At 41.7% G+C, this 18,254-nt stretch overlaps 4 protein-coding genes across 4 annotated transcripts in view; all 4 read left to right on the plus strand.

Annotated features, from left to right (window-relative positions):
• LOC100755423 (UDP-glucuronosyltransferase 1-6) overlaps positions 1–18,254 on the plus strand; it is a 112,318-nt gene that overhangs the window by 2,875 nt on the left and 91,189 nt on the right. The window lies entirely within an intron of this gene.
• Positions 1,560–2,499, plus strand: LOC100750549 (UDP-glucuronosyltransferase 1-9-like). Its single transcript, XM_035439943.1, is given in 2 exon segments — positions 1,560–1,768; positions 1,770–2,499. Coding segments are annotated over 2 exon segments (909 nt in total). The 5' UTR covers positions 1,560–1,589.
• LOC118238327 (UDP-glucuronosyltransferase 1-8-like) lies at positions 7,302–16,876 on the plus strand. The gene is made up of 3 exons (XM_035439944.1): positions 7,302–8,156; positions 16,476–16,506; positions 16,689–16,876. The coding sequence occupies exons 1-3, from the start codon at positions 7,302–7,304 to the stop codon at positions 16,874–16,876; spliced, it is 1,074 nt and encodes a 357-aa protein (XP_035295835.1).
• Positions 17,332–18,213, plus strand: LOC113833621 (UDP-glucuronosyltransferase 1-8-like). Its single transcript, XM_035439947.1, has one exon. The coding sequence runs from the start codon at positions 17,332–17,334 to the stop codon at positions 18,211–18,213; it is 882 nt and encodes a 293-aa protein (XP_035295838.1).

Raw genomic sequence — 18,254 nt, forward strand, 5'->3', positions numbered from 1 at the left:
GTAAAATGCCTATGATGGGCTGTGTGCACCCTCTCCTGTGATGTCAGTTAGCTCCAAATTGGGGTTTGGAGTCAGTTAGTAATGCAGTGGCCAGAGGGGAAGAGGATGCTACCACCAGGAAACAAAGAGGAATCAGAATAGATAATCCTTTAAAGGACTCTAGCCAGGCATAGTGTCTCATATGTTAGCATATACTGTAACAGGAAAGGGGATCATGAAATCCAGCGCTTTCTTTACACCAGTGCTCCACAAAGCTGTCTGGGTTAAGGAAAAACAAGAGCAACTCAATTTTCTTACTATTTTTATCACAGATAATAGAGATCCTATAAAATAGAAAACATGGAAGATAGAAAAATATAAGACCCCGGCGATGAGCCAGGAAAACACCCATTGCTCATTGCTCTGAGAGTCTCACCACAGGTCCCACATCTCCTGGCCTGGTAGTTGACCCTGTGTACTGGGTCAACTGTGTACTGGGAGCAGACTCAGAGCAGCACTGTTTTTTACTTAAGCAAAAGACTTTGCGTGACTACTGTTCAGTCAGAGATAAAGGAGATTAGAGTTCTTGGTTAAACATGCTAGTATATTGCCAAATGTCCTGACTAATGACTCAACATCAGAACTAAGTCCACTACCGGTCCAGTACTGTTCTCATTACCTGTTTGGAAAGCTGATAACATTTCAATTCTGAACCTGTGATGACATCTCAAAGTCCTAAGTCAGAGGGGACCTCAAATTCTTCAGCAAAGAAGCGAGCTTGGTACTGTGTACCTGGAGCAAATAAATCTGGCTGTCATCATTGGAGGCTCAGAGCTTGTCAGAGTTCAGACTCAACACTCTTCTACCTTCTGTCTAGATGACTATTCAGAAGCCAGGCTCAGAAATAGCCACTCTTTTATTGAAGGAAAGAAGGGAATCTTTCCATTGACCCTCAAACAGCCAGTATTTCAGAGATACTGCTTTTTATCATGGGTGGTGCCCAGATTATTGGTTGACAAGGGTCGTGCTGTAGGACAGTGTCCCCAGGCTCAATGCTTGCCAGCCAAGTCTCTTGCAATTTCAGATTTATGAAGTTGCCATACCTGCAAGAGCAATGTAAAGTTGTTCTGGCTCTGTCCCAGCCCTTCCCTACGCCAGGTGTTCTTTAGTGAGGACCTGGCTTTCCTGTGCACCTCTCTAGCATTCTACAGCTCTTCTTCTTGACTAACTCATTTCTCACTGTCTATTCTTCTTAGCCTGCCTTCTTATGATGTTCAAACATCACATGATGCATACAGAGACTCCTTATAGGCACCGAATTCTGAATTCTGAAAATCAAAACATGGTTTCATTACTCTTCCAAAATTGGTATTGCAATAGATGACATAATCTTTTCCAAGGCAAAGATCATATGTTCCTTGCTTGGAAAACACACAGGTAGATATTTCATCAATTGTTATTCTTTTGAGTGAATCATTAGCACTGAATTTAACTTTCCTTATGCATATACAAGCACCTATAGCTGCTGGATGTGTTGTCTGTTTTTCCTCCTCTTTGTTGTAAGAGCCCAGAGTCTCAGCAGTTGAATTCCCCTGGGCTCTGCTTCTCCCATGGCTCCTGCAGGTTCTCCAGCCTCCCTTCCTCTGTGTGTGTGTCTGCTGCTGGCCTCTGGCTTTGCCCAGGCAGGCAGGCTGCTGGTGGTCCCCATGGATGGGAGCCACTGGTTCACTATGCAGATGGCTGTGGAGAAACTCAGCCACAGAGGGCATGAAGTGGTGGTAGTGGTGCCAGGCGAGTTGGCAACTGGGAAAATCCCTGAATTTGACAGTGAAGACATACTCAACTTCTCACACTCTGGAGGATCTGGACAGAGAGTTCAAGGCTTTTAGTGATTCTCGGTGGAGACCTTGGGAAGAAACCGTCTATGCTATGTTACACAACACAGCCAGCAAGTATCTGGAATTAATATTTTCACAGTGTAGGAGTCTGTTTAATGACAAGAAGTTAGTGGAGTACTTGAAGCAGAGTTCTTTTGATGCTGTGTTTCTGGATCCTTTCGATGTGTGCGGCTTAACTGTTGCCAAGTACTTGTCACTCCCGTCCGTGGTCTTCACTAGAGGAGTATTTTGTTATTTTCTTGATGATGGTGCTCAGTGCCCTAATCCTCTTTCTTATGTTCCCAGAGGTTTCTCAAAACACACAGGCACCATGACTTTCAAGGAGAGAGTCTGGAACTGTCTCATCTATATGATGGAGCATAGTATTTGCCCTTTTATTTACAAAACTGCTGTAGAAATTGCCTCTGAAGTTCTCCAGACTCCAGTGACTATGTATGACCTCTTCAGCCAACTGTCCATTTGGTTGTTACACACTGACTTTGTCTTGGAGTTCCCAAGACCTGTGATGCCCAACATGGTCTTGATTGGCAGGATCAACTGCCACCAGGGAAAGCCACTTTCCAAGGTGTGTTATATCTCATTTAGCCCGGCTTTGGACAACAAAGAGGAAATTCTTTACTGAGCTGTGATTTGATATTTGCATTAGCTGCATCTGGAATCTCTTTCTGGTTAATAGAAAACTCTATTCAGGTGCCCTGTTAATATGGATGTGTGTACCCAGAGTGTAATTGCTATAACCTCCAAGCTATGATCTGGATTTTAATTTGTGTGTATATCTCCTCATCTTTGCCCAATGTGTATGTAAGTTTGTGTATGCTATGGAAATTAAAAATAACGTACCTTGACAGGGGAGGGAGTGACCTGAGGGAGAGCGTGTAGAAAAGAGACAGAAGTAAAATATATGTAACATGAAGCAGAAAGGGGTGCTAGTTAGTGGGAAGTAAGGGATGAGCAAATGGGTGTATAGGGTATAGTAGGATAGTTGAGGAATGGGATATACAAGGGCAAAGTTCAATGACACAAATGCATGAAAATTGCACAATGCCATCCATTACTTTGTGTGCTAATTTTAAAATGGCACAAATACTTCCAACCTACGTTTTAATATTGTTTTTAGAATCACTGAAATATATATCATGTCATGAAACCTTGTTTTCCTAGTTCCAGTCTACCCTCCATAGGGAAGCACCATTAGTTGTATTTATAAATTTTTCCAACTTTCAGAAATTATGCATATACTAAATTGGTACATTCATTCCATTACATAAAATAATAATAATAACAACACAAACAATCTCATTTACTATACATTTGCATTTGACAATGATCACAGGCATGGTTGTAAGCCAATAAGTATACCGCTTCACTAATCTCATTAAAATCTTTACATTGGGGTTACCCCTTCCATACTGTTTTGTGTGAACAAGACTGTACTAAACATTCTGATTTTTCCTTTACTTGTGTGTGTGCAATGCACATGTGTCCACACTCTTTGCATTATATGAGTAACAGGTATAAAGTAGAGTTCGTGGGTCAAATGGTTTATGCAGTACTTTAATCAGTCAGAGAAATGTTTTGTAAATCCTGAACAACTTTGTGCTTTAACTGGCAGACTCTGAGAACCATAGCTTTCCTGCAGCCCAGTGGTGCCAGCCATTGTCAAACAAAAAAAATACCATGTGCAGTTCCTGTTGCTTATTTCCACAGACAGAGGGTCCCACTGGAATTTCCTCTTTTTGTGACTTTCATAATCATAGTTGTCAATTATTTTTAATAAAGTCACTTGTCTTTTTATAGCTAGCTGGTATAATCCCTCTGGGCAGTAGGTATGTTAATACAGTTTGAAAGAATTATGTGCTACAAATGTATGCTGGGTCTGCTCTCTTTTTAAATTAACTATTTATATCAGTATTGAAAAATCTGGTTTTGTTGTGAAATTGTCACGTGTGTCATTAAGACTGTTTCTGATTCATTCTCCACCTTCATTTTGCTTGTGTTCTGAGGACCCGAGAGAAGATGCACTTAAAGATAATGGCTGGTTTGTTGGTAGAGGAAATATCAAGGCAGGATGATGTTTGGGCTGGTGCTGAGGCAGCAGCTGTGACTGACAGAGATCAGCATCATGGCTGAGAAGCATCCTGCACAGCAGTGGGGCAAGAGGAAAGTGTTTCCTCAGGGTCAGCATGGCTGATACAGCTGTGGCCCCAGGGGACCAGGCAACATCTCAGACTGGCAGCAGACCCTGGTGGTGGTGTGTCATCTATGGGGTACTGGTTTTGAATGCAAAGTTGAAGGATTGCAGGATCATAGGGAACCCCCAAGGCCAGGCAATGTGTGGCAGAGAGGCCCCCAAAAGACCACTGCATGTAGTCATAAAGGTGAAACTCCAGTGACAGTGGACACTACAGGATATTGGAGATGCTAGGACTGTGGGCTATCTATCACTCCCCAAAAGACCTACAGATATGGAGTAGTGTCAACCTGCGCCTAAGTGAGAAACTGTATCATTCAGGTGGAAGAGCTGGAGAAATGGGGCTACCTAAGCCCTTTGGAGTCCGTTATTATCCCCAGATTCTGGATGGTTAGATTAGTGCTAACTTGCAGAATTTTTGTTTTGAATTGATTCAGTCATTTAATGACATGATTCTTTCTTTTTAGAGCAAGGATATTTGCTCTGAACTTTTTTATATGTTGGAAGTATATACCACTTTTTTTTTTTTTGATCCAAAACCTACAGGAATAAGGGTCTCCAAAGGTGAGGAGATGAGTAGGAGGACAAGGAATGAGAAATAAAGATAAATGCAGTAGCCAGGACCAGGAGGTCCGGCATAAGCTGATGGCTTATGCCAAGCAAGTGCATTAACAAGTAGAGCATCATATGTACTATTTGCAGGAGGAAAAATGGTCAAGGTCAGCTGAGATCTAAGTCAGATCACGTTGGCAAAGAAAACAGTCAGTCCTGTTTGCCTAAGGTCTAATAACCACAGGCCAAAGGGAAGAGTTGGGTCCCAGGAAATCACAACATTGACTCCTCCAAGGCACTTGGTCCAGCCCTAGAGCAGCCATTCTAAGTCCACTCCTGGACAAGGACAAGAACTAAAGTTCCCTTTGTCCTTTCACCAGGATACCTGAGAAAGTATGGGGTCAGGCTGGCTTCTCACAGCTTTTTTTTTTTTTAAGATTTTATTTCTATTTTTAAATACGTGTACTTGTGTGTCTGAGTGTGGACTTATACATGTGAGTGCAGTGCCTGTGGAGTCCAGAAGAGAACGTGGGATCCCTTGGAGCTGGAGTTACCAGGGGTTGTGGGCTGTCCGGTCTGGGCATTAGGACCTGAACTTGTGTCTTCTGCAAGAGCAGTGAGCACTCTTAACATGAGTTTTCTCCACCTTCCTGTTTTCAATGGTATAGGCTCACAGTTAAGAGACGTGGGACTTTTACAGTTTTGGAAATTTTAAAGACTTCTTGGATTTGGAAAGTGAACTGTATTTTACAGTATGAGATAAGCATGCAACTTTGGGGGACAAAGTTATGGCTTAAAGAAATATCTGTGTTTCCAGTTTAAAAAGGATGGAGTCATGATGGTTAGTTTTAGTTGTCAGCTTGACACAATCTAGAATACCCTGGAAAGAGCACCTCTGTGGGGGAACGTATACATCAAATGGGTTTGTGGGCAAATCTGTTGGGGATTGTTTTGATTATATTAGAAGATCCAGTCCACTGTGGGTGCCACTATTTTCTTCTGGGCTGTATAAGGATGGAGAAAATGTGCTGAAAGTAAGCACAGATGTAGTTATTTCTGTCTGCTCTTGACTGTGGATGAGATGTGACAGCTGTCTTAAGTTTCTGCTACCTCTACTTTGCAATGTTGGACAGTGACCTAGAATTGTGGGCTAAAATAAACTTTCTCCATTAAGTTGGTTTTGTTAGAGTGTTTTACCATAGTAACAAGAAAGGAAACTAGGCTAGAGTTTGTAACTAAGGTTTCCCAAACATCTCAAAATTATCTTTTACACGAAGTAAGTAGAATAGTACTGAAGATCCCAAGATAAATCCACTCACAGTTGGCTATTTTTTTAAAATTCCTGTGTTGTCCCTCAGTTTGGATACAATAGATTCTTGAACAGATGTTGTGGCCACACCTGAACATCTACATGAGAAGACATGAAATTATACCTTTATGCCACACACAGAAATTAGCTTCAAGATAATGCATGAGGGCAGAGAAAAGTAGCATAGAACTCTTATAATATGTGGTTAAATCTTCATAACCTTGCTCTAAGAGTCTCTGCATGGAGATGACACTATCTGGTATCTGTAGGTGGGGTAGAACACTGCTCCTATACTGTATGTGCTGAGCAGACTCTGAGTATTACAGTTTATACCAGAATCAAATGGTTCCAGTGACTACTATTTTCTGAAGCAGTATGTGATTAGAGACCTTTTTCACAAACTCACTAGGTATGCTGTCATTATGTCATGACTCAGTATTCAACGCCAGAACTAAGTCCAACATCAGCCCCTCCTGGAACTGTGGTGAAAGTTTGAATCCGAAATTTTGATCGTTTGTTCCTAGGAAAGCAAAGCCCCTGGTCATTGTGTCTGAGGTAACATAGTCTGACAACCATCATTGGAGGCAACAAACTTTCAGAGGCTCAGTGCTTCATCTTCTGTCTTCTGTACAGATGTCTGTCTAAAAGCCAGGCTCAGAAGGAAAGGCATCCTGTCTTAGACATGGTGCTAGAAATAATAGCAATTTCTCTAACAAAATGTATCCATTTTGAAAGGGACAGTGGCTGTGTTATTGGTTTACTGGAGTCCTACAGCAGGGCAGTCTCAAGGCTCAGTGCCTGTCAGTCAAGTCTCCTTCGCTCTCAGACCCATGGACTCATAGCAATGTTGACTTGACCCATGCCTGACCTTTTGGACATACTGTGCCATTTAGGGAGACACTCGATTTTCTGTGCCCTCTAGTGTTCTGTGCCTTTTCTTGGTGACTCTCACTGCCTATCTTTCTTAGTTTCCCTTCTTAACGAAGTAAAAATGAGCGTGTGATGGATGTAGAGGACCATTATAGGCAGCTGCATTATTTTTCTGAATTTCAAAATTCAAACACATTGTTTCACAAGTCTTTCAAAATTGGTTCTGCAATAGAGGGCATGATCCTGCCAAAACAAAGATCATAAACCTTTTTTTTTCTCTTGTAAATGAAAAATAGGATTTGGAGCCAACACAGTTCATTAATTATTACCTTTTCTGAGTAAATCATTAGCACTAAATTTTAACTTCACTTGTAAACATACAAATACACATGTCCACTGAATGAGGTCTTGTGCCTGTTAGAAGCTCTATTAGAGGAGCTCAGCTCTATTAGAAGAGCTCAGAGTCTCAAGCAGCTGGATTCCCCCGGGCTCTGCTTCGCCCATGGCTCCTGTGGCTTCTCCAGCCTCCCTTCCTCTGTGTGTGTGTCTGCTGCTGGCCTCTGGCTTTGCCCAGGCAGGCAGGCTGCTGGTGGTCCCCATGGATGGGAGCCACTGGTTCACCATGCAGATGGTTTTGGAGAAACTCATTCACAAAGGACATGAGGTAGTGGCAGTTGTGCCAGAGGTGAGTTGGCAACTGGGAAAATCCCTGAATTTGACAGTGAAGACTTATTCAATTTCTCATACACTAGAGGATTTAAACCGCGAGTTCAAGTATTTTTCTGACACTCAATGGAAAACTCCAGAACAGAATATGTTTTCTTTAATGACAGGCTCAGCCAAAGGTTTCTTTGAAATAATATTTTCACACTGTAGGGATTTGTTTAATGACAAGAAGTTAGTGGAGTACTTGAAGCAGAGTTCTTTTGATGCTGTGTTTCTGGATCCTTTCGATGTGTGCGGCTTAACTGTTGCCAAGTACTTGTCACTCCCATCCGTGATCTTTGCAAGAGGTGTGTTTTGTCACTATCTTGAGGAGGGTACACAGTGTCCCAGCCCCCTCTCTTATGTTCCCAGAATTCTCTTGAAACTCACAGACACCATGACTTTCACGGAGAGAGTCTGGAACCACCTCACCTACATGACGGAACGTGCATTTTGCCCCTATTTTTTCAAAACGGCTGTAGAAATTGCCTCTGAAGTTCTCCAGACCCCAGTGACTATGGATGACCTTTTCAGTCAAGTGTCCATTTGGTTGTTACGAACAGACTTTGTGCTGGAGTTCCCCAAACCTGTGATGCCCAACATGGTCTTCATTGGTGGGATGAACTGCCAACAGAGAAAGCCAATTGCCAAGGTAAGTTATTTCACCTTTAGTCCATGAAGAAAGCCCTGGGTTTGGACAATAAAAAAGAAATTCTTTACTGAGGTTTGATTTATTGTTTATATCGCTGCATATGGAATTTCTTTCTGGGTTATAGAATTGTTTTGTGCCAATTTACTAATTAGGAAACAATTCTATACAGGTGCCCTATTGACATGGCTGTGTATACCTGTGGCATTATTGCATATACATTCAAAGCTACAATGTAAATTTAAATGTATGTGGGGGGGCATGATATAAATATCATAAAATTAGAAAGGGGAAGGTGCAAGAAAACTTTCTATGGAGAAACAAGGTCAGTAATGATAGACATGATAGACATGTCACACGAAAACAGAAAAGTGGAATATTCAGGGGTAGGGAGAACATATGGAGGGCAAGACTGGCCAGAGAGAGAGAGAGAGAGAGAGAGAGAGAGAGAGAGAGAGAGAGAGAGAGAGAGAGAGAGAGAGGAATAAACAGAAAAGGCAAAATGCCTGAAAAATGTCATAATGCCACTGAATACTCTGTACACTAACATAAAAGTAATTTAAAGAGACAAAATAACCCTTCAAGCTATATTTCACTGTTTTTAAAAGATGTTTAAAAGGAGGTGGTGGCTCACACCTTTAATCCCATCTCTCAGGAAGCAGAGACAGGTGGATCTCTGTGATTTCCAGCCCAGCCTACACAGAGAAATCCAGTCTCAAAAATCCAAATAAGTAAATAAACAGACACATCAAGCCATGAAACAGCCCTAATTATTTGTTGGCTGCACTCTATGGGAGTATACATGCAGTTTTTACAAATTTCAAAAATTATTGATGTAATATGTAAGATGCAAGGTAGGAGCATTTGTTAATTTTTAGAGGAAATAAAATGTAACAAGATAAAACAAAAACCATCCTATCAAAATTGGACAAAAGAGCCCACAGAAAATAAGCCCCAAGAGAAGGCACAAGAATCAGAGAGTCACTGGTTAACACATTCAGGAGTTCCATAAGAGTACTGCATTGACAGCTATGGTCTATACTCAGAGGACCTGAGCAGATCCATGTAGGCCCTGTGAATGCTGCTGCAGTCTCCACAGTTCATAAGAGCTTTGCTGGCTTGCTTTAGACAGCCTTGTTCTCTGGGTGTCCGCCATCACTCTTTCTCCCCAAATCCTTCTGCCTCTTTGGGTTCCGGAGTTCTGAGAGGAGGGATTGGATGGAGAAATCTCATATAGAACTGTGTGTTCTGAGGTCTCTCTATGTAATGTCTTGCTGTGGGTCTCTGTGTTTGTTCCCATCTGACGCATGAGGGAGCATCTCTGATGCTGTCTGACTAAGGCTCTAATCCATGAGTATAGCAGAATATTATCATGACTCAGTTCATTGTTGTTGTTTTTTTTTTTTTTTTTTTTTAAGAACAGGAGTATTTGGTTCTGCCCTGCTTGTCTGAAATTCTAAACTGTGATTCTGGGTCACCTAGGCAGTGTTGGGCATGGGTTCCATCGCATGGAGTGAGCCTCAATTCAAATCAGACATCAGTTGGTTACTCCCACAAGGTTTGTTTCTCCATTGTCCTAGTGTATTTTGTAGGTAAGATAGATTATAGGTCAAAGGTTTTGTGATTGAGTTGGTGTTTCTTTGCTCTTTTGGTAGTCCACAAAGTATGTTTCCATGTCATAGACTAGACATGGAGGTGAAGGTTCAATGTAGGCACCATCTGACTGCTCCATTTTCAACAGTCATGTGAGTGTTGTCTTCAAAAATGGGGTTTTGATGTCAGTTTGTGGAGAGCAAGCTATTGTCTTGGCAAGGGCCTGGGATGTTTGGAAATTTCCATGGGAACCCTTTGACCAACAACCAAATTGGATGAAAATTACTCCTCAAAAGGAAGCTTAGTTTGCTTACAAGACATGGCCAGTAGGGGTTGCCCGTCCTCATTATTTGGAGGCTTCATTAGGACTGCCTTCATATGTTATAGGAAGTTTCCACTGCACTGCACTGCACTAGCTTTCCATATTGCCCCTCAAATATCCTTCAGTTCTAGCTGTCTCTCCTCTCATTGCCTCCCCGAATCAACTTGTCCTTTTCCTTCTCATGCGATACTTCTGCTCTTGTCAACCTCCCCAGCTCCAGCCCACTCATAAAATGTATATTATTTCCCCCACCCAGTGAGAGCCATGTGCCCCCTCCCCACTGCCTTCCTCTATGCCCCAGCTCTCTGTGTCTATGAATTTCAGCTTGGTTATCACTTCTATAATGACCAATATCCAAATATGTCATACATATCTTATTTATCTTCTGATTGGGGTTACCTCACACAGGATGATTTTTCCTAGTTCCATATATTGGCCTACAAATGTCATGATGTCATATTTCGAATGAGATGAGAATTGCTCCATTACATAAATGTACCACATTTTCTTTATCCTGTCTTCTGTTTGGGGACGTCTAGGTTATATTTTTTCTAATTTCTGGTAGGATGAGGGGTCCATTTGATATATGCCCAAGAGTGGTAGAGCTTATCTAGAAGTAGATCTATTGCCATGTTTCTTATGAGCCACCACACTGATGTCCATAGTAGCTATACAGGATGGCACTCCCATCAACAGTGGACGAGTGTTCCCCTTACTCCGGATCCTCTCCAGCAAGAGCTGCCACTTGTGTTACTGACTTTAGCCACTCTCACAGGTGTAAGATGGAGTCTCAAAACAGATTTGATGTGCATTTGCCGGATGTCTAAGGATGTTGAACATTTCTTTAAGTTTTTCACAGTCATGTGAGATCCCTCTATTGATAATCCTTTGTTTAGATATGTACCCCACTTCTTACTCAGGTTATTTTCTGATACCTGTTTCTTGAGTTCTTCATATATTTTGGATATTACTCCTGGGTAGGATGGGGACTTGTTAAAAATCTTTTTCAGTTCTGTAGGTTGCCACTTTGTCTGAATGCTGATACAGTAGCTTTTCAGTTTCCCATTAATAATTGTTGATCTTAGTGCCGGCACTATTAGTGTTCTGTTCAGGAAGTCTGCCCCTGAGCCAATGTGATCAAGGCTATTCCCCACCTTCTCTTCTGTCAGGTTTAGTGTATCTGGTTTTATGCAGATGTCTTTGATTCCTTTGGAGTTGAGCTTTGTGCAGGGTTATAGGTAGGAATCTATTTGCATTCTTCTATACGCAGTCATCCAGTTTGACTAGCACCGTTTGTTGAAGATGCTTTTTTGGCTCCTTTTATAAATTCCTAGTGCCCATAGGTGTGTGGGTTTATGTCCAGGTCTTCAATTTGATTTCATTGATCAATGTGTCTCTTTTAATATGAATTCCATGCTGTTTTTATTACTACAGATTTGAAGTATAACTTGAGTTGATGAATGATGAGATCTCCTGTAGTTCTATTATTGTTCAGGATTGTTTTAGCTATACTTTTTGTCTCCATATGCAGCTGCAAATTGTTCTTTCAAGGTCTGTGAAGAATTTTGTTATAATTTTGATGGGGATTGCATTGAATCTGTAGATTGCTTCCAGTATGATGGCTGTTTTTACTATGCTAAACGTATAGATCCATGAGCTGTTATCTCCTTCAATTCCTTTCTTCAAACACTTGAAGGTTTTTTTTTTTTTTTTTTTTTTATCATACCTGTCTTTCACTTGCTTGGTTATAGTTACCCCCAAGACATTTTATATTGTTTGATGCTATTGTGAAAGGTATTGTTTCCCTGATTTCTTTCTCAATCTGTTTGTCATTTGCATATTGATCTCCTTCAGCTGCCTTAATCTTATAGCTAAGACTTCAAGTACTATATGAATACCCGTTGAGAGAGTGGACAATCTGTAAATCACAAAGATACAGGATGTTGTTTTCTTTGCTTTTCAGTTGCCATTAAGTTAGAGACACGGTCAAAAAGTAAAACTTAACATATTTGCCACATTCTTTATTGGCCACATTATAATAGTTTCATTGATTATTCTCAATTTTCATTACCAATAAGTGGCATTTGCTAGTTCTCTTACTTTGGATTCTGTGAACAAGACTGTGCTCACTGTTGTTCTATACTTTGTTTCCATGAACTTGTTTCCTTATTATGTTCTCTATTCTCACCAGGAATTTGAGTTATTGGGTCATACACCTGGATATGTGTCACACTCATTCACACCCCACATACTTAGTCTCTCTCTCTCTCACACACACACACACACACACACACACACACACACACACACACACACACACACACACGATATCACTACCACCCTCAGTTTCATACACCACACACTAATTCACACACACTGTACTCAGCCATACAAAAATATAGGTGGGCAATCAGGACTGTTGATAAAGAGATTTTATACAGCACAACCACAAATCTAAAACAAAAAACAACCCTATGTCCGTGTGTCTACCTATTATTTTGTATGGCAGCCATGTTTCTCCTACAGTTTGTGCTGCCAGGGTACAGAAGTTATGGGTGGAGCTAAACCAGTGTGTGAGAAGGAAACACTTGTGAGAGACCATGTGTGTCTGAGCATGTATGTTTGTGAGGTGTGTTAGGGTCTACATAGGGGACTTTGATGATGGTTATAACATAACACCCAAGAATCTCTCTGGAGAATTCATTACACAGGTGTAATTAAATCTTACAGCAATGGTGACTCCATGGAGTTTCCATTCCCACAAGGACAACACAGGCTTGGTTTGGCTCTGCAGCAGCCATTTGCTACACAGGTGTCCTTTAGTGAGGGATTCCCTTTTCTGCAATCTTCATTAGCATTCATTCCTTCTTCCTGCCAACTCATTTCCACTTCTCACAGTCCACACTTCTTAGCCCACGTTATGATGTTCAAACAAGCAAACACATGACAGAGACTCCTTATGGACAGTTTCTCCATTTTTCTGAATTTTCAGAATCCAAGCACATCATTTCATAACTGTGTTTGATAACTGGCACAGCAATAGAGGACATGACCTTCCCAAGGCAAAGGTCACAAACTTTTTTTCTGTAAAGCACAGAACTAGGTAGTCAGCAAAACCATTTCATTAATGATTCTTCTGGGTAAATCATTGGCAGTGAGTATAACTTCACCTATGAATATGGAATTGCAGGTCTCCATTTGGTGGGGTTATTACCTGTACCTACCCTGCTGCTGCTCTGGAGTTTAGCTGATTGGATTGCTGTTGGATCGGCTTCTCCCATGGCTGTTGCAGGTTCTCCAGCCTCCGTTCCTCTCTGTATGTGTCTGCTGCTTGCCTCTGGCTTAGGCCAGGCAGGCAGTATGTTGGTATTGCCTGTGAGTGGGAGCCACTGGTTTACCTTGGAATTTGTTTTGTCTAAACTGGAGCTCAGAGGCCAAGAGTTAGTGGTGATGATGTCAGCAATGCTGAAGATCCCTAATTGTGGTGGTTTGATAGAAAATGGCCCCAAATTGAGTGGCCTTGTTGGAGGAAGTACGTCTCCTAAGCTTGAACCAAGCCTAGTGTCTTAATCACAACCTCTTTCCTTCTGATCAAGATGTAGCACCCTCCGGTCCTTCTTCAGCACCTTGTGTGCCTGCAGACTGCTATGTCTCACTGTGATGATAATGGATTTAGCCTCTGAAACAGTAAGCCACCTCCATTAAATGTTTTCCTTTATAAGAGATGCTGAGGTCATGGTTTCTCTTCAAAGCAGTAGAAACCTTAACTAAGAGACTGAATTATATGTGGGACACTTAACTCCTCATGCTCTGGACAGTTTTGACTGTGAGCTCAACGATTTTTCCTTCACTCAATGGAAAACTCAGGAGTCAGTATCTTTTCTCTACAGTGGCTTCAGTCAAGGCTGATGACATCATCTTTTCACTGTGTAGGAGTCTGTTTAGCAAAAAAAAAAAAAAAAAAAAAAAAAAAAAAAAAAAAAAAAAAAGCCATTAATCGCTTATCCACAGCAAAACTTTCCTTCCTTTCTTCCTTCTTTCCTTCATTCTTTCCTTCTTTCCTTCTTTCCTTCCTTCTTCCCTTCCTTCCTTCTTCCCTTCCTTCCTTCCTTCCTTCCTTCCTTCCTTCCTACTTTCCTTCCTTCCTTCCTTCCTTCTTTCCTTCCTTCTTTTGAGGCTTTTGTGGAACCTTTTCTGCTCGTAATTTAGGTGTTGCCAAACACCTTTCACTTCCACCTGTGTTGGTCAGCAGACTAATGTTTTGCTCTAATGTTGAAGGAAGTACTCAAGCTCTAGTCCCTTCCCCATGTTCCCAAACTTCTCTCCTGCTTCCCAGATGCCATGGCTTTCAAAGAAAGAGTAGGGAATTATTTTCCTTTTTTGGATGAACAGTTGTTTTCTCATGGAAATCACCTCTGAATTCTCCAACTCCCTGTGACAGTGGTCTCTCCAGTGAAGCTTCCATTTGGCCTTGGGCACTGACCCTATTTTTGACCATCCCAGGTATGTGATATTCACCATGGTCTTCCATGGTGTGATCAACTGTCACCCAAGATAGTCACTTTCTCAACTATGTTATCTGACCCTTAGCATGGGAAGGGTGGCCTGATTTTGCATACTAGAGGGGAAATGATTCCTTTTTCTTATTGACATCATAGGCCTGGAAAAGTCACCCAATTTGTTGCTGTGCTGTGAAAATGGTGGATGCATACAGGGAGAGGCACATTTGCAGTGAATGTCCTTATTTATTTATTTATTTATTTATTTATTTATTTATTTATTTATTTATTTATTTGAAACAGGGTTTCTCTGTGTAGCTTTGAAGACTTGGCAGGCCTCGAACTCACAGAGATATGCCTGCCTCTGCCTCACAGGTGCTGGGATTAAAGGTGTGTGTCACCACTGACTGGCTGCAGTGAGTGTTCTGCTTGCTTTTTGGACTATGTTCAGGTCTGCAAACCTTGCAGAAATGTCAGGCATATTTCTACACAGGAGAAGACTAGAAATTATACCTTTAAAACACAACAGAAATTAGCTTCAAATCTTGCATGAAAATATAGAACATTTAATACCACAAAACTATTACCAATTCTAGTAAATCTTTATAAACTAGCTCTTAGGTATCTGCATGGAGGTTTACTGTCTGGTACCTGCAGGTGGGGTTGAACACTGTTCCTATTCTCTATGTGCTGAGCAGACTCTGAGCATTGCAATTTATGCCCAAGCAAATGGTTTGAGTGACTACTATTCCAGAAGCAATATGTGGTTAGGGGCTTTTTTTTTTTTTTTTTTGGAAGACAACATAGTACCTTATTACAAACTCAAGCCTACTCCTTTTTTTATTTTATTTTTATTTTTGAGAGTCTTGTTTTGTATTTTTTTAAAATTTAAACTAGAAACAAGCTTGTTATACATGTCAATTGAAATTCCCTCTCCCTCCCCTCCTCCCCTGCCCCCCACCAACCTCCTATCCCATCCCTTTCTGCTCCTCAGGGAGGACCTTCCATAGAGCATCTTCAAAGTCTGTCATGTCATTTGGAGCAGGGCCTAGACCCTCCCCCGTGTGTCTAGGCTGAGAGAGTATCCCTCTATGTGGAATGGGCTCCCAAAGTCCATTTCTATTCTAGGGATAAATACTGATCCATTACCAGAGGCCCCAAAGATTGTTCAGGCCTCCTAACTGACACCCATGTTCAAGGGGTCTGGGTCAGTCCTATGCTGGTTTCTCAGCTATCAGTCTGGAGTCCATGAGCTCCCCCTTGTTCAGGTCAGCTGTTTCTGTGGATCTCTCCAGCCTGGTCTTGACACATTTTCTCATCACTCCTCCGTCTCTGCAACTAGATTCCAGGAGTTCAGCTGAGTGTTTGGCTATGGGTGTCTGCTTCTGCTTCCATCAGCTATTGGATGAAGGCTCTAGGTAGTCATCAGTCTCATTATCAGATAAGGGCATTTAAGGCAGCCTCTCAACTATTGCTTAGATTGTTAGTTGGGGTTATCTTGTAGATCTTTGGACATTTCTCTAGTGCCAGATTTCTCTTTAAATCTATAATGGTTCCCTCTATTATGGTACCTCTTTTCTTTTTTTATTAGAAAGAAAATTATTTTACATGTCAATCTCAGGTCCCTTTCCCTCCCTTCCTCCCCTGCCCCCCCAACTAATACCCTAAATATCCTATACCCTTTCTGCTCCCAAGAGAGGGCGAGGCCTTCAATGGGGGGGGGGGTCTTCAAAATCTGTTGTATACTTTGGGATAGGGCCTAGCCTTTTTTTTTTTCCCCCAAACTCACTGGATATGCTGTCATTGTGCCCTGACTCAGTATTCAACGCCAGGACTAAGTCCAACATCAGGCCCTCCTGGAACTGTGGTGAAAGTTTGAATCCTAAATTCTGATTTGCTTGTTCCTAGGAAAGCAAAGCCCCTGGCCATTCTGCCAGAGGTAACTTAGTCTGAACACCATTATTGGAGGCAACAAGCTTACAGAGGCTCAGCTCTTCATCTCCTGTTTTCTCCCAGATGTCTGTCTGAAAGCCAGGCTCAGAAGAAAGGCATCCTGTCTTAGACATGGTGCTAGAAATAATAGCAATTTCTCTAACACAGTGAATGTATCCATTTTGAAAGGGACAGTGGCTGTGTTATTGATTAACTGGAGTCCTACAGCAGGGCAGTCTCAAGGCTCAGTGCCTGTCAGTCAAGACTCCTTCACTCTCAGACCCATGGAATCACAGCAATATACAGTAGATTTGATCCTGGCCTGTGCTGTGTACCATAATGTACCCTTTGGGGACAAGCTTTTCTGTGACCTCTAGTATTCTCTGTCTACCTCTTCTTGGTGACTTTCATGGTCCATCCTTCTTAATTTCCCTTCTTACGAAGAATAAATGAGCTTGTGGTGGATTTAGAGGATTCTTATAGGCAGCCTCTTATGATTTTGAATTTCAAAATCCAAGCACATTGTTTCATAACTCTGTCAAAAGTTGGTCTGCAGAACAGGGCATGATCTCTCCAAAAGAAAGATCATAAACATTTCTTTTTAATGTGGAAGGCACAAAAGTAGCTATTTCAGCCAATGTTGTTCATTAATTATTGTTCTTTTTTTAGTAAATCATTAGCCCCCAAATTAAACTTCACTTGTAAACATACAAATACACATGTCCACTGAATTAGGCCTTGTGCCTGTTAGAAGCTCTATTAGAGGAGCTCAGCTCTATTAGAAAAGCTCAGAGTCTCAAGCAGCTGGATTCCCCTGGGCTCTGCTTCTCCCATGGCTCCTGCAGGTTCTCCAACCACCCTTCCTCTGTGTGTGTGTCTGCTGCTGGCCTCTGGCTTTGCCCAGGCAGGCAGGCTGCTGGTGGTCCCCATGGATGGGAGTCACTGGTTCACCATGCAGATGGTTGTGGAGAAACTCATTCACAAAGGACATGAAGTGGTGGTAGTGGTGCCAGAGGTGAGTTGGCAGCTGGGAAAATCCCTGAATTTGACAGTGAAGACATACTCAACTTCTTATACTCTGGAGGATCTGGACCATAGGTTCAAGGCTGCTTCTGGTGGTCAGTGGAAAACTCCAGAACATAGAACGCTTTCTATAATCAGAGGTTTTGGGAAAGGTTTTTTTGATTTCATAGCTTCACACTGTAGGAGTCTGTTTAATGATAAGAAGTTAGTGGAGTACTTGAAGCAGAGTTCTTTTGATGCTGTGTTTCTGGATCCCTTCGAACTGTGTGGCTTGACTGTGGCCAAGTATTTGTCACTCCCTTCAGTGTTTTTTTCAAGATATTTCCTTTGCCACTATGTTGAAGAGGGGGCCCAGTGTCCCGGGCCACTCTCTTATGTCCCTAGACTTTTCTCAAAATTCACAGACACCATGACTTTCATGGAGAGGGTGTCCAACCTTGTTTATTATATGGAAGAACGTGTATTTTGCCACTACATCTTCAAAACTGCTGTAGAAATTGCCTCTGAAGTTCTCCAGACCCCAGTGACTATGGATGACCTCTTCTATCAAGTGTCCATTTGGTTGTTTCGCACAGACTTTGTATTAGATTTCCCCAAACCTGTGATGCCAAACATGGTGTTCATTGGTGGGATCAACTGCCAACAAAGAAAGCCACTCTCCAAGGTATGTTGTCTCTTCTTTAGCACATGAAGTGAGTCCTGGGTACAGACAATAAGAAAGAAATTCTTTTT

This window comes from Cricetulus griseus, chromosome 2 (genome assembly GCF_003668045.3).
Source record: "Cricetulus griseus strain 17A/GY chromosome 2, alternate assembly CriGri-PICRH-1.0, whole genome shotgun sequence".
Classification (NCBI taxonomy): Eukaryota; Metazoa; Chordata; class Mammalia; order Rodentia; family Cricetidae; genus Cricetulus; species Cricetulus griseus.